The sequence below is a fragment of the Macaca thibetana genome, chromosome 7 (genome assembly GCF_024542745.1).
Source record: "Macaca thibetana thibetana isolate TM-01 chromosome 7, ASM2454274v1, whole genome shotgun sequence".
NCBI lineage: Eukaryota > Metazoa > Chordata > Mammalia > Primates > Cercopithecidae > Macaca > Macaca thibetana.
Genome location: NC_065584.1, coordinates 31,938,987 through 31,963,606, shown reverse-complemented (window position 1 = coordinate 31,963,606; position 24,620 = coordinate 31,938,987). Strand labels below are relative to the sequence as shown.

The 24,620-nt window shown below is 39.7% G+C and overlaps 4 protein-coding genes across 16 annotated transcripts in view; 1 reads left to right on the top strand and 3 right to left on the bottom strand.

Moving 5' to 3' along the window:
• The window catches only part of ERG28 (ergosterol biosynthesis 28 homolog), a 9,956-nt gene extending 5,178 nt beyond the window's left edge, over positions 1-4,778 (bottom strand). Inside the window, exons 1-2 of the mRNA XM_050798927.1 lie at positions 4,659-4,778; positions 1,298-1,461 (exon numbers count right to left, since the gene is read on the bottom strand). Of these exons, the coding sequence (XP_050654884.1) occupies positions 1,298-1,430 (133 nt within the window). The 5' untranslated portion in view covers positions 1,431-1,461; positions 4,659-4,778. The remainder of the gene's footprint in view (positions 1-1,297; positions 1,462-4,658) is intronic.
• The window catches only part of TMED10 (transmembrane p24 trafficking protein 10), a 553,877-nt gene extending 539,722 nt beyond the window's left edge, over positions 1-14,155 (bottom strand). Inside the window, exon 1 of the mRNA XM_050798879.1 lies at positions 14,152-14,155. The gene's annotated coding sequence lies outside the window, so the exon portion shown is untranslated. The remainder of the gene's footprint in view (positions 1-14,151) is intronic.
• ACYP1 (acylphosphatase 1) overlaps positions 1-24,620 on the bottom strand; it is an 820,450-nt gene that overhangs the window by 617,770 nt on the left and 178,060 nt on the right. The window lies entirely within an intron of this gene.
• Positions 5,002-24,620, top strand: part of TTLL5 (tubulin tyrosine ligase like 5) — a 291,140-nt gene continuing 271,521 nt past the window's right edge. For 12 of the 13 annotated variants that reach the window (XR_007727547.1, XR_007727546.1, XM_050798671.1 and 9 more), the window contains exons 1-3: positions 5,002-5,261; positions 6,915-7,085; positions 13,650-13,756. Coding sequence is in view for 11 of the 13 variants with exons in the window: in XM_050798671.1 (XP_050654628.1) it covers positions 7,012-7,085; positions 13,650-13,756 (181 nt within the window). In the remaining 2 variants the exon portion in view is untranslated. Of the gene's footprint in view, positions 5,262-5,432; positions 5,456-6,914; positions 7,086-13,649; positions 13,757-24,620 lie in introns of those variants that run through there. The other variant, XM_050798662.1, reaches the window with a different exon arrangement.

Below are 24,620 nucleotides of genomic sequence, written 5' to 3'. Positions count from 1 at the left end.
CGCCCTGGATAGCTACCTTCTATATAAACCAATTTGACAGCTTTACTTATGAGAAGACTGAGGACTTTTCTCTAGTTAAGAGTACTCAACCAGCCCTAACCCGATTAGGTATGAGGTGAAATTCTGTGGGACACTTTAGAGCACTGCCACGTTCAGAAGAGTACCATGAAGGCCCCTAGATCACAAGGGAGATGGCGGCTTCAACTTCTGTGCTGGCTGAACACACACACATACACACACACACACACACACACACACACACAAAGTTCTGCTCAGCTATATGCCCTTAAGTCACATGACCTCTGGACTTCTTTGCCTCAACTTTAAACTCAAAGGGCTAGACCAGATGACCTCTAAAAATCTGTGAATCTATATAGGGTTCCATGACCACCTGAGGGCAGCATTTGAAGGTGAAAAGATGGAATTATTCTGCTCACTTTCCCAGGTTCTTTACTCTCATTATATCTGAGCTTTGCTTAAAATGAGCCTTAGCCTACTTAATTTCATTTTATACTCAGACACTGCAGAAAAACGAGCTAGGTCAGAGCCTGAATCTGGGTTAGCTATAAATGTGACACAGAATTGTCATCTGCTGTGAAACAGTGCTGCAGCTTAAACTACCCCACACACCAGCGTGATGAAGTGCAAGCTGAAACGGACAAACACTCTCAGCAGAGAGGCTCAGGAAGCCAGGAAAGGCTGCCATGGGCCTTCTTAAGTTTCATTTTGGGAGACCAACTGGAAGGGATTTTAAATATTTTCTCAGGGACTATGTCATGGGAAGACCTTGAATTAATAACTCTCCATCTGTAACATGGAATATGAGTCATGTAAGCCCTAACTTGATTCTGAAGAGGGCTTTGAGATATATGTAAAGCTTCTTTATGGCTTTCTAGTGAGGCATCACAGAGTCACCAAGTAAGTCTATTTCCTCACTTGCCCTTATAATGCTTTTTTTTTTTTTTTTTTTTTTTAAATACACGAATTGCCCAGGGTAGTGTAAAATGAATGAAAAGTATGCAGAGAAGCTTGGGGGAAAAAGGGTCAAGTGCTCACCAGAAAGTCTATTACTCCAGTGGCTGCCAAAGGCTAGCTAAGGCAGCATCACAATTATCTGGGAAGTTTTTTAGCAACTGGATTCCTGAGCTCCACCCAGGTTCAATAAATAGGTTTGGTGAGGGAAATGGGTACCTGTGTTTGTTGAAGTTTGCTAGGTTATTCTGATGTACAGCCTGGTTTGGGAACCAGAGCATAGGGCCAGTCCTACAAAGGATGCAGAAATTCTTTGATTTCTTACCAAGGTTTGGCTTGCCAGTGTACAGCTTTTCATAGAGAAAGGTGTGGTCTCGGAAGCTCTGCAGCGTGTTCCCCATGGCTATGATGGACACCATAACCAGCCAACTTCTTAACACATTCAGGAAACGGCTCATGACTCCCCTCAAATGTGGGAGGGCTTTTTGCCTTGGAAACAAAGGCAGAGGACATGAGACAATGAGGGCCAGTCTATGTTAACCATAAGCAGGAAGGGAGGAAGAATGAAGCAGGCCAAAAAAAGATATTTAGTCACACTAATAGTGGTGAATGAACAGTATACTTTGCAATAAGTGGCATAATACTTGTCTTTGTCTAAGCAATTTCTGCAAAATATTACCCTAAATCAGAGCTCCTTTTTCTGGGTTGGAATCAGTCCTCTATCTTTACTTCTATACCTTCACGTTTTCATGCCATTCCTTTGTAATGCAAGTAGCTCAAAGGTGATTATAACTATACTCACAGACACCTGCCAGGCTATTGATGACAGATTCTTCCAAGCCTATGGAACTTTATACATTTGAGTGGGACTTACGGTGTGAGGTCACTATTTACATCCCTAGGTTTTCTGGACTCTGGTTCTCAGGTATACCATGCTCCATAAACTAGAAGAACAATCTAAAAGTTAAAAATAAACTGCTGTGTGTTAACTCAAAATAAAATCCTAAGCCCACCACGGACTGAACAGAGGCCCTCTTGGCCTAGGGGAACCCAGAAAAATCCTAAAACTGAGCCCCTGGCCATGACGAGATGGGAGGTCTCACATGCCCTGCTATATCCCTTCCTTTTTCAGGTTTAGAGACAGCAACTTACCAGCATTAAAGTTAAAATAGAGATCATAAGAATGACAGAACAGATTCTTTGTGCAATAAGGTACCAAATTATAAACAAGACCTAAGGCCATGCCAGGCAAGGGTTAAGTCACACACTCCCACATTTAAAGAATAAAACTTATATTCTGCCACAAGGTTTTTTTTCTCCAGCAGCTAGACAAGCACTGGCTTGAGATAAGCAATATTAAAACAATTACAGCTCATCCAGCTCACAGAGGCTGACTACATGACCCCTATTCCACCAGCTATAACTACACCTTTGATTGGACAAGAGACTGATTTTAGTAACTTTCTCCAGATAAGACCACCAACCGTGGACTGCTCCTGGCCAGTTTAGCAAGATCACACACTTGAGTGTCTTGGTGTCCTGAAAAGACTTTTTGACGCATAGAGCCTAGGCGTGATAGACTTAAATGTTAGGTCTCTACTCCAAAGTGAACAGGGGTCATATGTGGTTACACATGATTGTTCAATATGCACGTGTCAGGACCACCTTCAGGAATATTCATAGTTCCTCCTGTAAGCTGTTGAACATGTATGTTTAGCCAACCTGTTCAGCATAAAGCTCTACCCCAAACACTTCTCCTTCAAAGCACCTGTCTCTGATCTTAGTGGGAGGCACTCTTCCCTGTTGGGTGGTAACCCTTTGCAAGAGATAAAGCCTCTTTTCTTTTTCCAAATTTATAAATTGTGCCTGTTTCAGTTAACGTGTGACTTTAGGACTAGTAAGAAAATTATATAGTGAAGGAAACAGCAATCTTGGTGTTGGGCTGCAAGATAATAATAGGTCACAGTTCACTTACACCATGAACTGTGCCAAGCACCTAACACATATTACCATTTAATCTTCACAATGAGGTAGGCAGGCACTATTAATATTTCCATCTTACAGATGAGGGTTGGAACGGAGAGGTTAAACAAGTTTCTTAAGGTCACACAGCAAAGTCAGCAGAGCTGAGATAAGAATCATGGTCTGTTGGACTGCTGCAGTGCTACCTCACTGTTTGAGACTACTTTAATGAAGTTCCCATTTTTTGATTAAGAAAAGCATACCACATCCTCTTCTGTCTTCAAGTTGTATAGAAAATACAATTAGATTACATACTTTTTATTTTTTAATTTATTATTATTATTATTATTTTGAGACAGGGTCTTGCTCTGTCACACAGGCTGGAGTGCAGTGGCGTGGTCATGGCTCATTGCAGCCTCGAAATCAAAGGCTTAAGTGATCTTCCCACCTCAACCTCTCCACTTGGGCTCAAGTGATTCACTCACTTTGGCCTCGCCTCCCAAAGTGCTGGGATTACAGGTGTGAGCTACAGCACCCAGACTTTTATTTTTTTAAGGCTTAGATCAACTCTTGTTGAGTAGTAATTTCAGTTAGTCTGATTTAAATAAAACCAAAATAGATAAATAATCTAATAATGGAATGGCTTTCTCCCATCCTCATCACTATTTTCTCAGTCTATGGTTTATCTGTTGTCAGGTTAACCTCTTGGGCCTGAAGTGGTAATAAACTAACAGGCTTTCTTTGTCACTTTGGCAATATAAATTTCGGTATTGTTCTATGCTACCCAGTGAGATAGATATTAAAGTCAGCAATGGTCCAAGACAGTGTGAAACACCCTCCCCCCCCCAAAAAAAAAGCAATAAAGAGATCTAGAGAAGGAAGGGTGAATTGATGAACCCTTCAGGGAGAGCTGATCACAAAGGTGGTCTCTGTCAGAGACTGAGAGTCTACTGGATATCATAGGCCATTATCACTTGGGCCAAGATCCACCTATCCTCTTTATTTTCTCACCCTCTCTCAAGAGGAGACTCCTCCGGGGTTTAGAAAAGCTGCATGAATGCACCTCTCCACTTTTCTGCACAAGTACGCCTTCCATTTCACAGAAGCTCTTAGGAATCCCAACAGATAGCTGATGAGGACAGAACCTGAGTACTTCTGAATTGCTCTGCCAATTTCTCAACCTAATTTCCCTAAAGCTTTAGGGCCTCCTAGAGTGTATATAACATCTATTTCCAAATTTTGTCCTGGCCCTGGCCCAGCCCAGCCAAGCCCAACCCAGCCCAGCCCAGCATAGGTGTGCTGTTAAAACTTAATCAGGAGAGAGGGATTCTTATCTTGGCCCTACCACTTAGTAGCTGTGTGACCCTGGGCAAGTCATTTACACTTTTCAGTCTCGGTTTCCTCATCTGCAAAATGGAGATAGAAATATCAACCCGAAGGGTTATTGTAAGAATCATATGAGAAAAAGTGAAGGCTCTTTGTACAGTGCTAGGCTTATAGGGGCTGCTCATTCGCTCATCCATTCCTTCTTTCCTTGAATTCACCTGCCTTCTTCATCTTCCTAGCTCTCCCTTGTCATCGCCTCTCGAACCCTTTTCCCCCCAAAAGGTTGCCTTCCAGGTATCTTCCTTCCATCTCACCTCTATTTTTCCAGATTCTCCGATCCTCTCAATCAGAAGCAACACAGACACCTACATCCCTCTTCTCCCCCATATTCTCCTTACCTGGCGACCGGACCCCCAGCACAGCAGTGGCAGCAGCAGCCGCCGCAAACAAGCTCCCCCAGGACAGCTCCAGCCCGGAGTCCACCTGAGCCATTTGTCCCCACCCCCTCCCTCAGCCCTGCTCCAGGATTGGGTCGTTTCCTTTAGTCCTCTCTCTGATTGGCTGTCCTGGTTTTGCCCGAGCAGGAGATGGGGAGTGAACCCCTTTACTGCCAATCAGCGGTTGCCGCTGCCTAAGCCTCTCCCCAGGTACGCCGCTCACGCCGTAAACCCTCCTGTTGGACCTAGCGGAACTCCGGGTTTGGAGTCAACCTCTTAGGGGCGGAGAAAAAAACAGCGGAAAAAAAAAAAAAAAAGACTTTCTGCTGAGGGCAGGGCTCTGCGCCCGCGCTGCGCGGCGGTGACGACATTCGCCCGCGTCCGCAGCTGAGCGTTATCAGCGCCTGCGCAGTGGCTCCCAGCGGGCGGTTGCTTGTTGGTTGTTGTAGTAACCGGGGAAGCGCCGTCGGCGGCTGCCCTGAGCCTTGCTGGGGAAGGAAGAGGGAGGTAGGCGCAGAGCGCGGTCCACGCCTACTCGCCCCGAACCATGGGAAGATGAGACAGGTAAAAGCCTGCGCCAGCGCGCATCCCTACCCTAGGGAGGAGCGTTCCCGGGTCCAGGCTGCAGCTGGCCGCCGCACTTCCCGCTCAGAGCCGGGGAGTAGCTGTTGGCTTCCGGGCGCGCCGCGTTGATTCGCGGCAGCCGAGTGGTCCTGTCCTTTCCGGGGGGAGCATCTGCGGACCTCCGTGGAATTGGGGTGAGCTGGGGTTGGGGCTGAGAAGCAGATTCCTTTAGGGCGAGGAGTGTTCTTAGGCGAATGTCTTTAATCTTCCGATCGACCTGTTTCTCCCCGCTCTGCAGGCAGCCTAGGAAAGGTTGGCATCCCTTCCCGTTTAGAGGTTTTGTTTAAACTTAAAGGACTTCCCAACATTTTGGGAAAGATCAAGAAATACCCCTTGAGAATCCCCTGAAGAAAGCCATTGAAGTCGTTAGACATTGCCCATTGCGCCGAAGATCATTATCGGGGTCGGTTTTTTTGTTTTTTGTCTGATTTACAGTCTCATCGTATTTATGAATGTATGGAAAAGTTAAGAAGGATTGACAGCAAGTAATTATCGCTGAGTAATGGGATTATGGTCATTTAAACATATTCCTTTTCTTTATTTGTAGTTCCTATTTCTTCTTCTGACACACAAAACGACCATGTACTTTTTTACTTTGGAAAAAATATTTTAAGTTAGAAATGCAGTGTTGGAAAGTTTCCAATTTTATTGTCTATTTGAGAGTCATATCAAAGTTTGTGATTTTTAGTAAGGAAGAATAATTTTTAAGAGTGGAAGGGCATTCCCCCCTCCCCCCCAACCATTTATATGGACCTTTGATTCAAGAGAATATATTCATCTTTCGGTTCATTGTTGAATTTATTTTACGGGAAACATGATGGCATCTTGTCAGAGTGCTTGTCATAGAGTCTAAATAAATATTTTCAAGGTTTTTTTTTTTTTTTTTTTTTTTTTTTTTTTGAGACGGAGTTTTCGCTCTTGTTGCCCAGGCTGGAGTGCAATGGCACGATCTTGGCTTACTGCAACCTCCGCCTCCCGGGTTCAAGCGATTCTCCTGCCTAAGCCTCCCGAGTATCTGGGATTACAGGAATGAGCCAACACACCTGGCTAATTTTTTTTTTTTTTTTTTTTTTTTTAGTAAAGATGGGGTTTCTCCATGTTGGTCAGGCCGGTCTCGAACTCCCAACCTGAGGTGATCCGCCCGCCTTGGCCTCCCAAAGTGCTGGGATTACAGGTGTGAGCCACCCTGCCCGACCTGCAAGGGTCTTAAACCTTGAGTTTTTATTTATTTATTTTTAACCCAGGCCAGGTTTGTCTAGCAAGGAATATATGTTTTAGGGAATCAGTCACCTGCCTCAGACTGCCCTGAAAGTGAAGAGTCTATCCTTTTGGTGCATATTCGATTTAGTAAATAATGAGAAACTCAAACTTAGTAACAGCTCTTCAAATATATAGAGCACAGACAGTATGTTTGAAAAAAATCTTGACTTTTGTGGCATATCGAGGCACTGTTATGGAAGATAAACTTCTAGAGGTTGAGCACTATTGAGGAATATAGTCATTCTCATTACTTAGATTACCAGCAATAACCAATAAATAGACAACTGCATTGTGTTTCAGGTCAGTCGATCTGATCAAGTTGATTTCTTGCAGGAATTTGTGCCATCCAAATTAGGCTTGATCCAGTGAATCTGCTAGGAAAGGTCTCTGAGGCCCCCGTCTGCTGACTGCATGACAAACCCTAAAGGAAATGCCAGTCGTGATGGCCCGGGACCTGGAGGAAACAGCATCATCCTCAGAGGATGAGGAGGTCATAAGTCAAGAGTAAGTAATAGCAAGCCTGCTTTTGACCTGTGCTTTATACTCTTTTACTTGTATACTCTTATATACTCTTCTCTTTTACCTATATACTCTTTTATCTAGTGTAATTCCTTGGGGATTATTTAACTCCGGTTTTAGCTTCTATCCATAATGTCATTTAAGGTCTTGTTATTCAGTCCCAATCGGCTATGAGAAATGAGATAAGGCTCTCTTTCTGGGTTCATAAGCGAACATCAGCTCTAAATGTTGTGAAATGCAGGTAGTAGCTTTTGGTGAATGAACTCTTGCTCAGAGCTCCCAACATAGAAGATTTTGAAATGTTTCAGTATTGAAGAAAAGCATTTCCAAACTCTGTGACACTAGTTACGTTTGCTAATTTTCTCAAAAGTCTTTACAATGATAAAATGGTGGTAATATAGAGAGGTCAGGTAACTTACCATAGTAACTCTGAGACAGGATGTTAGAGTTCTATGGCCTGTGCTGCGTCAATTGAACCACATTGCTTTCCTGAGTTCTTTTAGTTAAGAGTCCAGTTTCATGATTAATGGATCATCACAATAAGAATGAATGATAATAGCCAGGCGTGTTGGCTTACGCCTATAATTCCAGTACTTTGGGTAGCCTAGGTGAGTGGATCACCTGAGGTCAGGAGTTCAAGACCATCCTGGCCAACATGGTGAAAGCCCATCTCTACTAAAAAAACAAAAATTAGCTGGGTGTGGTGGTGGGTGTCTGTAATCTCAGCTACTCAGGAGGCTGAGGCAGGAGAATGGCTTGAACCCAGGAGGTGGAGATTGCAGTGAGCTGAGATTGTACCACTGCATTCCAGCCCGGCTGACAAGAGCGAACCTCCATCTCAAAAAAAAAAAAAAAGAATGATAATGATAAATATAGCTATTACAGATGATGATAAAGGCTTTATCTTATCTATATCTTACATATTTTTAAATCTGAAGGTGTTATTATTTACACTTTTTTAAATTCAGGAAATTTTTTTCACTTTTTTTTCACTTTTTTAAATCAGGAAATTTCCTCAGTGATGCATCAAGCGTAAGTGATGCATTGAGTTTTGGACTTAGCTTTTCTGGATTTTGATCACTTTGCTCTTTTGCCTCCTTTAATTATTACTTGACACAGAGTAAAGAGAGAATCTGGTTTAAAGGTAAAATTCATTTTTAAGATTCTCCCTGAGTCCTTTTGGATATGTGTGTACTGTGTAACCTGAAAAATAGAGATAATATCTCCCAGACTATTTTGTAGGGATCTGGTTAGACTCAAATAGAATAATGTATGTGAAATTACTTTGTAAGTGCCATACAAATGTAAGGCATCATTCTTATTGGTTTTAATATTGAATTTATGGTGGGCTTCTTAGAAGATAGAAGATTACTTGTTATTGTAATTTGAAGAAAATTGTTGAAGCATTAAGAAAGCTTTGAGGAAACATTTCTTATCAGTGTTAGGTCATAGAAACGAATAGAGATTTGAAAGTATATTTGGGTCATTCTTGTTCAGGATAATTAAAGGGATAATTCCCTCTGGTTACTTTGTCTTTTTCTGACTTTGCTTTCAGTGTGCTGCCTCTTACCCATTTCATAAAACTTTTAACTTCTGCTGCAAGTATCAGTCTTTCCCCTCTTTAAAGGTTGCTCTTTTACTCCATTACTGTCTCTCTTATTAGTGGGCTTACAGATTGGGCCTGACAAATGTTAGATTGAACTATGTGAAACTGCCATTTTGGTAGGTCAGAAACAGTCAAATACTGACGATTGCAGGTAGTTTGACCTAATATTATAGTAGGTACTTAGTAAATTCTTGCTGACTGAATAATGAAATGAAGGAATAAATGAAGGCTTTATACTTTACGTTACCTTAGATCAGAGTTGTCAACTTTTTTATGACATGGATTCCTTACCAGAATAATATTTTTAAGGCTTAAAATAAAATACATATCATTACAAAGAGTACTAATTACATTTAAATGCAGTTATTAAAACACATTTGTAACATAGTAATATGTGCTGTTTTACTAATACATTAAATAAGATCATTTAAAATCTGGGAAAGTTAAATTTTGTTTTCTAAAGACAACAACATGAAGACTGTTTTTGTTTAGTTTGTGTAAGATCAGTACACTGGGGGGGTGGTCTTTGATTAACAATTGTAGATGGGGGGTACTGGGAAGCAGCATAGATGTCTGGGCCACCAGTATGAGGTGTCATCATTTAGTGACTGAATGATTATTAGGAGGAGAGTTGCCCAGTTGTTGTCCAGCCTCATCATGATAGAAAGACCATGATCACATGTGATCTAGGGGTGAGTCTTAAACTATTATAACTTACAAGTAATGACAAATGTAATATTTTGAGATATCTACAACACCTGTAATAAGGTATAAAAATACCTGTAATTGGCCAGGCGCAGTGGCTCACACCTGTAATCCCAGCACTTTGGGAGGCCGAGGTGGGCAGATCACTTGTAGTCAGGAGTTCAAGACCAGCCTAGCCAATATGGTGAAACCCTGTCTCTACTAAAATACAAAAATTACCCGGGTGTGGTTGCGAGCAGCTGTAATCCCAGCTACTTGGGAGGCTGAGGCAGGATAATCTCTTGAACCTGGGAGGCAGAGGTTGCAGTGAGCCAAGATCGTGCCACTGTGCTCCAGCCTGGAGGACAGAGTGAGATTCCATCTCAAACAAAACAAAACAAAACAAAAAAACCCCTGTAATTTTAGATGACGTCAAAGGCACAGATAATGCTAATATTACCATGGTTCATTGCCTATATTCATAATTAAGAAATACTGAATTTCTAGTAAAAGTTAGTGAAAATAAAGGTATAGGCCGGGCGCGGTGGCTCAAGCCTGTAATCCCAGCACTTTGGGAGGCCGAGACGGGTGGATCACGAGGTCAGGAGATTGAGACCATCCTGGATAACACGGTGAAACCCCGTCTCTACTAAGAAATACAAAAAACTAGCCGGGCGAGGTGGCGGGCGCCTGTAGTCCCAGCTACTCGGGAGGCTGAGGCCGGAGAATGGCGTGAACCTGGGAGGCGGAGCTTGCAGTGAGCTGAGATCCGGCCACTGCACTCCAGCCTGGGCTACAGAGCGAGACTCCGTCTCAAAAAAAAAAAAAAGAAAATAAAGGTATAATTTTCCCGCTTCTCCCATCCAAATTTATGGACCACTTCTTCCTTTCAGACTTCTAGTGTTAATTTTTAACAGTTAATTTTGTTTTATCAGCTTATGTCTTGTCTATCAGACACTTATTTTTTACATTAGGAAGCTTAAATCAATCTTGTTCACACTTGAAGCAGTAGGCTTACATTTTAAAAGTTGATTTAGAAGTTTGAAGGCCGTAAATCATCTGAAGATGTTGACCTGATCCAAAGATGTATATCCATGGACATCTGTTAGATCTACTCAGATCCCTAGGCTGTGTGAAAATATTAATTCCTTGCAATCCTGGACTTCAGGAATAGAAACTGTCCAGGCAGTCCTTGTTTTGCATGGTATTATTTCAAATAGAAAATGTAAAGAGGCTATTTTTCTATATTTTGCTTGGGGATCCCAAATACAACTCTGTATATAGATATAGAAACTTTCATATAAGAACATGATGTAAGATTTCTTTGGTCACTGAAAAAATGTCAACTTTAATTGCTATTGTAAAAGGCAGTTAAAAGGATCATTAACAATCAATTATAAAGTGGGTGCTATAGGATTTCAGAGAAGGAGGTATTGTAATGGGCTGAAGGAGCTGGGGAAGGCTGCCTGAAGGTGGTGAGACTTCAAGTAGGCCTTGGAGAGTGGGCTTAGATAAACAGAAGTGGGGAAGGCATTTCTAATAGGGGTAATGGTATGAAGACAGCCTGGAAGCAAGAATGCAAAAGCTGCTTACAGCTCCATCTTTGAGTTATGTAGGCTGGGTCCCAGGAGTGAATGACGTCTATTTCTCATGAAATTATTCCCAGAAAACCAAAATGTTTTTAGGCTTTCAATAAAGTGAATCATAAAACTGATCTGCTTTGGTGATTGTTCAAATCCTGTGTTTTTCATGCCTATGAAAGTGAATTTTAATATATACCAGTTTCTGATGTGAATGAAAATGTGAAGTCCCAATTTTCAGTTTCCTAATCATTCTGAATTTTTTTCTTTTAGCACCACTTGGTGGGAATATGTTTTTTATGACAATTTCGCATATTGCTTTAGTTTTTTTTTTTTTTTTTTTTTTTTTTTTAGCTGACCTTACTGTTTACTCTCTCTTTTATCTTTCCATAGGTTGGAAGTGAAAAGATTTCTCTGTTAGAGAACTGGCTTTCTACAGATAGTACAGTTAGGGCCTGGGCTCTTCTCAGCTGTGTACCCATTAATTGTGTTCCCCTTGTCAGGCATTTTTAAATTGGAGCAGCAATCCATTGTTTGTAAATGCTAAGGCATAGTGGTGCCAGTTGGTAGCTAGTGCTAGATTGACAGAGAACTTTGGATAGTTTCCAGAGTTCCTGTCTGAGACTTTGTAGTTTAGGCTGCCTGTTTTTTTTCTCTACTTGCTGATTTAGAAATGTAGTGGAAAAATGAAGGTTGGAAGATATCATAGGAATCGCCTGGCTTCATGCCCACATTTTACAGGTGTTAACGATGAAGAAGCAAGCAAGCCACGAAAAAATCCTTCTTGCTAAAAAAGGTACCCTATCAACACCGTTTCTCACAAGTGGGTACTGTTACCAAGTCAAAGAACAAGAACAATAAGCATCCACATGCCATTTCTAGAAAACGGGGAATGAACTAGGTGTGTTGTTCTTTGCTTTCTTCACTAGAAAGCAGTTGGCAGCTTGTCCCAAGTCTAAAGACTGCCTCACTTCTAAGATTGGGCACCTGACAAACTGTGCATTCAGAGTGTGAATCTTTTTATCTTTTTTTTTTTTTTTTTAATTGAGATGGAATCTTGCACTGTTGGCAGGTTGGAGTGCAGTGGCGTGATCTCGGCTCACTGCAACCTCCACCTCTCGGGTTCAACTGATTCTCCTGCCTCAGCCCCCTGAGTAGCTGGGACTACAGTCATATGCCACCACACCCAGCTAATTTTTGTATTTTTATTAGAGATGGGGTTTCACCATGTTGGCCAGGATGGTCTCGATCTCTTGACCTCGTGATCTGCCTGCCTCGGCCTCCCAAAGTGCTGGGATTATAGGCGTGAGCCACCGTGTCCAGCCCGAGTGTGGATCTTTTTAAAGTTGGATTGGGAGGGGCTGACTTGGCCCTGAGATTTGTGGTATGTCCTTTGTTAAGGGATGTGGTTATGTAAGTTTTTAAGAGTCGAGTGAATCTTGGCCAACTGGATTGCATTTAAGGAATTGATCAGTTTAAGTTCCCAAATAATTGAATTCAAGGTATTCAATATATAGAACTTTGCTGAAATGTGATTAGGGAAGCAAATAGTAGAAAGAATACAGATGTTGGGTTCAAATACCTCATCCCTTACTTAACCAGCTGTATGACCTTAGGCAGGTTACTTAACCTTGAGACAGTTTTTCTTCAGTTCATAGTATGGGCAAGGGGATTAAGTGACATGTGAAGCTCTTAGTTTAAATCCTGGCACATAGTAGGGACTCAGTTCATTAAATTTTATTTCTCTTCCTACCTCCCTGCCCTAATGAGGGTGAAGATTTTCCTAATCTGTGAGTAAATATTCATCAGCCTAAAATTAAGCTGAGATTTCCTGAGGATAGGGAAAAAGAATAAAGTCAGAAGTCTTTTTCTCCCCTGTGGTTTTATACTGGAGGAAAATATATGTTGTTCCATTTAGCATGGGTTTCCTTTAAAATACGTGATTTTAATTGGGATACTTGTATTCAGAGTTCCTAGTTCAGAATCTTAGGATGCATCATCAAATTGGCTTGAAAATGGACTATGGCATGTAAAAGGAGTATGTAAATTATTGTGAACTCATCAGTTAGGATTCTTGATGTGTGCAAAGGATTACAACATAATCCAAATGGTCGTAAGTAATAAAGAGAATATGTTCACTCATATTCAGGCATATCTTGATTCTGAAACTCCCACTTTAACGCCCAGGATCTCTTCCGTCAACCTCCCGCTGACTTTTTCCTTCACCAACAGCTACAAGCTCTTCCCTCAAGGTCACAAAATGGTTGTTGACATTCCAGACTTCTCATTCTCATCCTATACCATCAAGAGGAAGACAGGGTATCATCTGTAGCCATTACAGAAGAGAAAGAAACCATTGCTTTTTCAGAGTCTCAGAACATGTTTCCTTAAACTCATGGGCTCCAATTGGTTTATGTGCCTATCTCTGAACCACTAACTGTACTGAATGATGAAATATCTTGATTGGCTGAAACCAATCAAGGCCCATCCCTGGACCAGAAATAGAGTTAATTTTAAACACACAACTAAGAATGGGAGATGTGATTTCCCACAGGATATTTGGGATTTGTATTCCAGAAGGAAGGGGAAACTTGCTAAGCAACAAACCATAGTAATCTGCATCAGCAGTTAGTTCGGATTTTGAGCTGTAAATTAATGAAGGCTTTGTTGTCGTTATAGGGATCATCCATGCATCATGTGGACTGGAGGCTGTAGGAGAATTCCAGTTTTGGTATTCCATGCCGACGCTATTCTTACAAAGGACAACAATATTAGAGTAATTGGAGGTGGGTATAACCTCTCCCACGGAGGACGGAGCTGGGCATGGCCCGGGCATCCTTGTCTGAAAGAAGTTGATATGACATATATATAGGGAAAGGGCCTTGGCCATGAGAAAAATCAATTGAGTTGTTATACTTCAAATATTATAATTTCTTAAATTGTTTTCTGCTTATGTTTTTCCTCTGATTTTTTTCCCCCAGAATAATGTGTACATGTGTTTGTTTTTTTTATTGTGGTAAAATACACATAACAAAATTTACCATTTTAACCATTTTAGAGTGTACAAGTCATTGTTTTTTAGTACATTCACAATGTTGTGCAGCCATCACCACTGTCTAGTTCCAGAACATTTTCATCATCCCCAAAGTACAGCAGATACCCATTAAGCAGGTATCCCCAGCCCCCATACCACCAGTCTCTGGCAACCACTCATCTATTTTCTATTTTTATAGATTCGCATATTCTAGATGTTTTATATAAATGGAGTCATGTGATATGTGGCCTTTTTTGGCGGGCTTCTTTTCACTTAGCATAATGTTTTCGAGATTCATCCATGTTGGAGTATATATCAGTCCTTCATTCCTTCTTATAGCTGAATAACATTCCATTGTATATGCTAATGAATGCATTCCAATGATACACCACATTTTGTTTATCCAGTCATCAGTTGATGTACATTTTTTTGTTTCCACCTTTTTTTAAAATTTTATTTTAAAAATTTATTTATTTTTTAGATACAGAGTCTCACTGTGTTGCCTATGTTGGTCTCAAACTCCTGGCTTTAAGCAAGCTGCCTTGGTTACATGCATGAGCCACTGTGCCTGGCCTGTTTCCACTTTTTGTCTGTTGTGACTTGTGCTGCTATGAATGTCCATGGAAAAGTTGTTTGGACACCTATCTTCATTCTTTGGGGTATACCCAGGAATGGAATTGCTAGGTCATATGGTAATTCTGTGTTTAACTTACTCCGTGTCAAACTGTTTTCCATAGCAGCTGCACCGTTTTAATTCCCATCGACAATGTATAGGGGTTCCAGTTTCTCCACATCCTCACTAACATTTGTTATTTTCTGTTTCTTAGATTATAGCCATACCGGTGAATGTGATGTGGTATCTGGCTGTGGTTTTGATTTGCATTTCCTTAATGAGTAATGACACTGAATATCTTTTTATGTACTTTTTGGCCATTTCTGTATTTTCTTTGGAGAAAGGCCTATTCAAGTCCTTTGTACATGTTTAAAATTGGACTGTCTTTATTGTTGTTGAATTATAAGAGTTTTGTATGTTATGGATGTTAGACAACATATATATGTTACAAATATTCTTACTCTGTGAATTGTCTTTCACTCTCTTGTTAGTGCTCTTTCATGAGCGAAAGTTTTTTGTTTTGATGATACCCATTTTCTTTTGTTGCTTATATTCTTTGTGTCATATCTAAGAAACCATTGCCTAACCCAAGGTCATGATCCCTGTGCTTTTTTCTAAGAGTTTTTTAGTTTAAGCTCTTATAGTTAGGGCTAAATAGTCTTTGATCCATTTTGAGTTAATTTTTTAAGGTAGAGTTAGGTAAGGGTTCACCTTCATTCATTTGCATTTGGATATCCAGTTGTCTCAGCACAATTAGTTGAAGAGACTGTTCTTTTCCCCACTGAATGGTCTTGGCACTATTGTCGAAAGTCAGTAGACCACAGATGTATGGGTTTACTTATGGACTCTTAATATTTCATTGAACTATACATTTATCCTTATGCTAGTAACACACTCTTTTGATTACCCTACCTTTGTATTAAGTTTTGAAATTGGGATTGTAAGTCCTCTAATACAGTTCTTTTTCAAGATCTCTGGCCATTCAGGGTCCCTTGCAATTCCATATGAAGGTTAGAATCAACTTTTCCATTTCTTCAAAAATGGCTGTTGGAATGTTGATAGGGAGTGCATTGAATCTATAATCACTTCTGAGGGTGTTGCCATCTTAATGATGTTAAGTATTCTATGAACATGGGATGTCTTTCCAATTTTGGGGGCTTCTTTAATTTCTTTCATCACGGTTTTATAGTTTTCTGTGCACAAGTCTTGTACCCTCTTCGTTAAATTTATTCCTAAATATTTTGTTCTTTTTGATGTTATTGTAAATAGAATTGTTTTCTCAATTTCATTTTTGGGTTCTTCACTGCTAGTATATAGAAATACAACTGAGTTCTGTACATTGATCTTGTATCCTGAAACCTTGCTGCACTCATTTATTAGCTCTAATAGTTTTTGTGTTTAGGTTTGTCTGCATATAATATGTTATCTGCACATAGAGAGAATTTTAGTTCTCTGTCCAACCTGGATGCCTTTTATTTCTTTTTCTTCCCTAATTATTCTGGCTAGAATTTCTAGTACAATGTTGAATAGAAAGAGGGCATCTTTGTCTTGTTTTTGATCATAGGAAGAAAGCTTTCTGTTTTCTATGCATATGATATTAGCTGTGGGTTTTTCGTAAATGTCCTTTGTCATGTTGAGAAGGTTTGCTTCTATTCCTAGTTTTTGTATGTTTTTATCATGAAAAGGTGTTAGTCAAATGCTTTTTCCACATCAACTGAAATGCTATTTCCCCCTTCATCCTGTTAATGTGGTACATTACATTGAGTGACTTTTTGTATTGAATCTCCCTTATATTCCTGAGATAAATCCCACTTTGTCAGAGTGTATAATTGCTAGTATTTTATTTTATTTTATTTTTTTTTAAGATGGAGTCTTGCTCTGTCACCCACACTAGAGTGCAGTGGCGCAATCTCAGCTCACTGCAACCTCCACCTCCCGGGTTCAAGCAATTCTCTGCCTCAGCCTCCTGAGTAGCTGGGATTATAGGTGTGTGCCACCATGCCCGGGTATTTTTAGTAGAGATGAGGTTTCACCATGTTGGCCAGGCTGGTTTTGAACTCCTGACCTCATGATCCGCTCGCCTCAGCCTCCCAAAGTGCTGAGATTATAGGCATGAGCCACTGCCCCTGGCCTAATTGCTAGTATTTTGTTGAACATTTATAGTTTTCTTCTGATGCCTTTGTCTGACTTTGGTATCGTGGTAATGCTGGCCTCATAGAATGGGTTCCCTTCAACCTCTGCTTGTTGTAGGTCTATTCATGTTTTCTATTTCTTCTTGAGTCAGTTTTGGTAGTTTATGTGTTTCTAAGTATTTGTCCATTTCATTTAGCTTATCTAACTTGTTTGCATACAATTGTTCATAGTATTCTTTTATAATCCTTTTATTTTCTGTAAGGTCTGTAATAATGTTCCCACTTTCACTTATTTCAGTCTTTTCTCTTTTTTCCTTAGTCTAGCTAGAAGTTTGTCAATTTCATTGATCATTTTTATTTTTATTTTTTTAGCAACAAAGTCTCACTCTGTCGCCCATGCTGGAGTGCAGTGGTGCAACGCTAGCTAACTGCAGCCTCAAACTTCTGGGCTCAAGTGGTCCTCCTGCCCCAGCCTCCTGAGTAGCTAGGTCTGTGGGTGTACATCACCATGGCTAGCTAATTAAAAAAAAATAGCTTTTTGTAGAGATGGGGGTCTCACTATATTGCCCAGGCTGGTCTTGAACTCCTGGCCTCAAGCAGTCCTCCCAGCTCAGTCTCCTAAAGTGTGGGGATTATAGGTATGAGAATTTGCACCTGGCTTTGTTGATAATTTTAAAGACCCAACCTTAAAAATCCACCTTTTGCTTTCTCTTGTCTTCTGCATTGTTTGTATATTATCAATTTCACTTCTCTCTGTGCCTCTTGGATTTTAAGCAGTGCTCTGAGCCCTGGTGTAGTCTGTAGCCATCTTCAAAGGTTATAATACTGTGGATCAGAACTGTCTTGTGGTGTAGTGGAAAGAGTGTACACTTGGGTTCTCAGCCATTGGTTCAAATCCCAGCTTTGGCACTTCTTAGCTGTGAGTTTTGGGCAAGTGACTTAGACTCTCTTAACCAGTTTCATTATTAGTAAAATCTTAACCAGTTTCATTATTAGTAAAACTATTAGTAAAACGGAGAGAATATTATATTGTGAGGATTACATGAGATCATTTAACGTCTGACACATAATAAGCGCTCAGGACTTGGGTTGCTTATTTTACTGATTGAATAAGATCTGTTCTACTAATAAATGACTTTTGTCTTGTCCCTTAATAGGTCAGGAGTTCAGAGGACTGTTAGCATTGCTTCTGGGATTTGAATCCTCCTTCCTCCCCAAGGATCCTTGTGTTCTAATCCCCTCAGCAAGTTGCTAGGTTACCATTTAAAGGGATGTGGTTCATTCATGTTCTCTGAAGGCTGAGTAACTGAAGACCTCTTGCTGAGAAACTCCCTCTAAATATGATTTGAGCCAAAATTTTAAAGGTGGATAAAAACAAATATTCCCCCCAAACATACTTCTTTTGGTCTGTTTGTCACATAAAGTAATTGATGTATTCTATGACAATAGGCAGACCCTTCTTTTTTAGAATACCTAACATTTATTGGAAAATAATATCCATCAATGTCATCTATTTAAGCAATTACTATTTTTTAGGATCCATAAGTCTTCTTCTTTACACATTCCTGTGACTAAAGAAAAAGCCACTAAACTTTTCTCAAATTCTGTGTTTTTGAGTTTTCTGTATCTTTCCTACTTCCTTGTGGCTTAATTTTCTTCAACTTCCTTAATGAAAATAACAATTTGAATGACTTTTACTAGTTGCTGCTTCAGTTTTCTGCATTGTTAAATACTCTCAGTCTGTAACTTTTTTTTTTCTTTTTGGCTCTCTTAAATAGCTGACACAGATCTGTTCAGATCATAAGCCTGTGGTTAAATCCCCCTGAGAAGTGTATCTGGGGCAATAGTTACCTTCTGTTGATCTCATCGTCTTAGATGCCAACTTTGTTTTTTCTCTTTATGACATGTTTCATTGAATTCACTATTAATGTTTTTGGTACAATATGATTTCTCATGTTTTATTTGTGAAATATTCCAGGAATGTGGCTTTTTTTTCATTATAACCTTGTTTTTTTCCCCAAATTGTGTGTACTTTAAATGTGTAAATGGGATTGTATTTTAGAGACAACATAGGTATTTTCAGCTTAAAGTAAACTTCTCTTAGAATGAAGCATTTGTTTTTGTAATTTGCTCCTGAATGTTTTTATTTAGTAAGTTTGTATTTGCATATACTAGCAATAGATGTATGATGCAAGCTATATATGTGATTTGAAATTTTCTAGTAGGAAATTCTTTTTAAAAGTAAAAGGAAACAGGTAGATGCAATTAATTTTAATATATTTTATTTAACCCAATATATTCCAGAATATTATCATTTCCACATTTACTCAATATAAATAAATAAGATATTTTATATCTAGTATATATTTTAACATAACAGAGCATCTCAATTTGCTGCAAAATTTTCATTGGAAATATTAGGTCTATATTTAGATTTTATAACTTTTATAGTTGAAAAAGTAAATTCATATACTCAATTGTTTCTTTGCCCTCCCCACAGGCAAATTGTTTAAAATAGGATTTCCAGTAACTGAATCAAGTATTCATTCTTAAATTTAAATTAACTAAAGTTAAATAAAATTAAAAATTCAGTTCCTTTGTCCCACTAGTCACATTTCAAGTGCTATTAGTCACACATATTCGACAGCCCAGATATCCTAATCCTAATCCTAGGTAACCTAATTTTCTGATACTAGGGTACAGCTACACTATGTTGCCATTAAGGGAGTTATTTTTGTGTTGTACAAGTCAAAAATGTCAGCTTTATCTTTATCCTGATTTCCCATGCTATTTTTGTTTAAACCCTTTAAGGCGTTTCACTACTCTCTAGGTACTTGGCTGTGTTGACAGTTAGATTATTGGTTTGTTTTCATTTGCTCTGCTGTGGTCAGTCCTGGAACTTGCTAGGGGTCCTAGCACTTCAAGTTGCCTCTAGGGGCACATGTGAGTGGTTGGAGAAGAGGAAATGCTATGGTCTTTTCTGTGGTGGAACCGATGTGATGCTTGTTAAGAGGCTTAGAAATAGGGTATTTGGCAGTTTGCTAGTAGTCAAGGAGGACTGTGCTCTGCCTCATGTTTTTATACAGAAGAAAACATGGGATGAGGTGGTTCTTTCTTAGGCAGTTGGGCAGCTTCAGTTTACAGTTGCAATCTTCCATTTGACTTTTGTCATGGGAGAGAAAGCCTAGGCATGTTAGTCAGAGTTCCTGTTATGGGAGAGAAAGCCCAGGTACATGTTTGTCAGGGTGCTCCACAGAAATAGAACCAATAGGATACAAGGAGACCGGGAGGGGGAAGGGAGGAATGAATGTTGTTATAAGGTTATTGGTATATGTAATTATGTAAGCTAAAAAGTCCCCTTATCTACCATCTGCAAGTTGGAGACCCTGGGAAGTTGGTGGTCCAGTTTGAAAGCCTATGAGTTAGAGAGCCAGTGGTATAGATTCCACTCTGAGTCTGAATTCCTGAGAACCAGGGGTGTCGAGGGCAGAGAAGGTCTATGTCCCAGCTCAACCAGTCAGTCAGAGAGGGAGCTCAACCAATCACCCTTTTGATCTATTCTTGCCCTCAATGGATTAGATGATTCCCATTCACATTTGGGAGGGCAATCTGCTTTATTCAGTCCCTGTATTTAAATGCTCATCTCTTCTGGAGATACCTTGACAGATACCTGTAAATAATGTTATCCAGGTATCTGGGCATCCTGTGGCCCAGTCAAGTTGACACATAAAAATAACCATCATTACCAGGTTTCTTAAGAGAAGCCCAGAAATCTAGATTTTTATATGAATTTTTCCAATTTTCAATGGCTAGCAACTAATTTAATTTTATTTTAAAGCATCATGAGTGACAGACCACATCTGCAGACTGGGTCTGGTTCTTGGGTCACCAATTTGTAACCTCTAGTCTAAAATATACTACCCACCAGCCTTATTGCACACAGAGGACTACCGGACACAGAGTATATAAGAACTGAAAATCTCCAGCAGTGATGTTTGCGTTCTGTCATTCCACCCTTCTTTTCTTGCACTACTCTTTTGGAGCATGTTCAATGTATCTGAGTTGGGTTAGAGTTAGGTGGTATGGATTAGAAGTGGCTTGTCACTGCTTACTTCTTATATACTGTAAGAATCAGATTTGCCACTGAGTGTGGTGGCAGTTGTATTTTTCTTTTATCTTAGGAGGAGTAGGAGAAATAATAATAATAGCATTTTACTTTTTTTTTTTTTTTCCTGAAACAGGGTCTTGCTCTGTCACCCATGCTGAAGTGCAGTGGCATGATTACAACTCACTAGTACAGCCTTGACCTCCTGGTCTCAAGCAACCCTCTTACCTCAGCCTCCTGAGTAGCAGGGACTAGAGACATACACCACCATGTCTGGCTAATTTTTTAAGTTATATTTTGTAGAGACAGGGTCTCTCCTATGTTGCTCAGGCTGGATTCAAATTGCTGGCCTCACGCAGCCCTCCCACCTTGGCCTCCCAAAGTGCTGGGATTACAGGCGTAAGCCACCATGCCTGGCCCATTTTAATTTTTTAATTTGCTATATAAAATATATCATTAATTATGTACAGTGCATATACTAATGACTTTTACTATGTATTTTTTTTACTATATGAAAATAATTTATGCTATGTAGAATAATTGTTTCATAGCTTTACATGTATTAACTGATTTAGTGCTTACAACTATCCTATGCAGTAACTACTGTTATTATCAATTCCATTTTACAGGTGAGGAAATTGATCATAGAGAAATTAAACAATTTATTGAAGGCTACAGGGAAGAAGCAGAACCAGGGTTTGAACCCTAGTTTGACTGTAGAGACATACTTATTCTCTTTCTCTCTCTCTCTCTCTCTTTTTTTTTTTTTGAGACAGGGTCTCACTCTGTCACTCAGGCTGGAGTGCAGTGGCCTGATCATGACTCACTGCAGCCTCAACCTTTCAAGGCTCAGGTGATCCTCCTGCCTCAGCCTCCCGAGTAGCTGGGACTACAGGTGCACACCACCATGCCCGGCTAAATTTTGTATTTTTAATAGAGATGGAGTTTCACCATGTTTCCCAGGCCGGTCTCTCTCTCTTTTTTTAAGAGACAGGGTCTTGCTCTGCCACCTGGGCTAGAGTGCAATGGTGTGATCATAGCTCACTGTAACTTTGAACTCTTGGGCTCAAGCAGTCCTCCTACCTCAGCCTCCTGAGTAGCTAAGACTACAGGTGCCCACCCCTCCACCTGGCTAATTAAAAAAAAATTTTTTTTTTGGTAGTGACAAGGTCTCGCTGTGTTGCCCTGGCTGATCTTGAACTCCTGGTCTCAAGCAGTCCTCCTGCTCTAGCCTCCCATCGTACTGGGATTACAGGCATGAGCCACCATGCCCAGATGTGTTATTATTCCCCCTTGTCTCTCATTCCCCATGTAACTGTTCTCTATTTTCTCACACACCTTACTGATCACCTCCCCTGTGGCTGGGCACTGAGGGGCAAGCACTGCAGAACATGCACAGAATTGGGTTCAGTCCTTATTTCTAGCAGTCACTGTGTGGCTGATATAATGCTTTGACTTTTCATATGCAAAAATGATGTTAGTGATCATGGTTATCATAACGAGAGGACCGGATAGTTTTTCATTTTTGTACACATTTTATTTAGAAAAATTAAAAACCTTCAGACAAGTTACAAAAATAGTGCAATGAACGCATATAGTCTTTCCATAGAATCACCAATTACTTACATTTTGCCATATTTGCTTCTCTCTTTCTGAAGCATTTGAGAATTAGTAAAATATTGCATGCCCTAATACATTATTCAGCTTGTGACTCCTGAGAATAAGGGCATATTCTGTATAAGCACAATGATCTGTCACTGGCAAAATATTATCTAATCCATAGATCTAATCTATGCAGATTTCCCCATTGTTCCAATTTAGTCTTCTATAGTGGTTTTTTGTTTTTCTATTCAGGATCCAATCAAATATTACATTTTGTTGTTATATTTCTTTAGTCTACTGTACAGCCATTTCCTTGACTTTTTTTTTTTGTCATCCATGACATTGACATTTTTAAATATTCTAGACTGCTTGTTTTACAGATATCCTTAAATTTGATTATTATTCATGTTTGATGGTTCCTACATGTTTAAATTCAGATTTTTAAAAATCTGTAAGGAATATTGCTTAGTGAAACTGTATCACCCAGTGTATAACATTTGGAAGTATGTGATGCCATTATTTTGCAGTATTGGTGATGGCACATTTAATCATTTGGTTAAGACTGTGTTCACCAGATGGCTTCATTGTAAAGGTGCCTTTTCCCTTTGTTATAAGCATCCTCTGGTAAGATATTTTGAGATGTATGCGTGTCCTATTCCCTAATAGCCTCTCCCTATTGGTATCCACTGATTCTTGTTTGAATCATTTACTCTTATAGTTTTTGTAAAATGGTGATTTTTCATTTCTATCTTTCCTTCTACATTTATTAGCTGGATTCTCTGTAAATAATAGCTTTCTCTTGTGTGGTAGGCAGAATAATGGTCCCTTAAAGATGTCTACCTTCTAATTTCCAGAATTTGTGAATATGTTATCTTACATGGCATAGGGTGAATTAAGTTTGTAGATGGAATTAAAGTTCCTAATCAAATGACCTTAAGATAAGGAGATTATCCTGGACTATCCAACTGGGTCCAGTGTAATCACAAGAGTTTTTTAAAGTGAGAGAAGGAAGTAGAAGAGGCCAGAGTGTTGTGATGTGAAAAAAACTACACCCAACCATGGTTGACTTCAAAGATAGAGGAAGGGGACCATAAGCCATAAGGCAAGGAATGGAAAAGGGAAGGAAAGCCCACAGAAAGGAACACAGCTCTGCCAATTCCTTGGTTTTAGCCTGGTGAGACCTGTGTTCGACTTCTGATGTACAGAGCTGTAAGACAATAAATTTGCCTTACAACAACAAATGTGTCATAATTTGTCACAGCAGCGAAAGAAAACCCATATTCCCTCTCAACTCCTTATCAGTGTGAATACATGGATTCTTTTATAAGTACATTATAATCTATCTCTGTCACTATTCATTTTTATGTTCAAATTGTCTTAAACTTGGCCCTCGAGAGCCTTTTTAAGCTCTTATTGACATGTCCCTAATCAGTTTTTGAGTATTTCCCTTTTTTGACATTGGAAGATATTCTAAGCCTGTCTTGTTATTCCCATATGATTCTGCAGTGCTTCTTATAATGATACTGCAAAGACAAAGTAATAGTGACTGATCATTGGGATAACACTGTTACTTGACTTTGAAAGTTTGCCACAAGAATGAAAAGAATGAAGCGATTGACAGTTTAAATGTTAATCCTCCTGTGTCTGCTTTGCATGGTGTTCCTGCCAGTGCTGAGTAAGTAGCAGCAGAGATTTATGAATATCTTCACATAAACTTGAAAAAGGAATTGTTGTCTTTGACTGTAGAGGCTGAATATTGTTCTAGAGTCTGTCCATGAGTGTCTGTATCATTCAGAATTGTTCAATTCAGGAATCGTTCAATATGAGGTCCTCTAAAAAAATTCTTCTGCAGAATTCTTAGCTAACTTTTTACAGTTAGTAGTGGTGCATAGAAAGAGATCGAATTCAGTGGTCCAGAGTAAATATATTGAAATCTCACATGGTTTCAGACTTTCCTCTCCCATAGTGGTCACAAGCACAAACGCTTACTTGACCCTGGCAGGAAATGTGATTGAGTGAAGCAGGCCAGGTCCTGTGCTGAACTGAAGAGTATGGCCTGACCCAAATGGGGCAGTTGCAGTTCTCCAGCTGATTCTTGCCATTGGAGAGAAGAAACCCCAGGTTTCCAGGTTTTTTAAGAGAAGCCTAGAAATCTAGAGTTTTA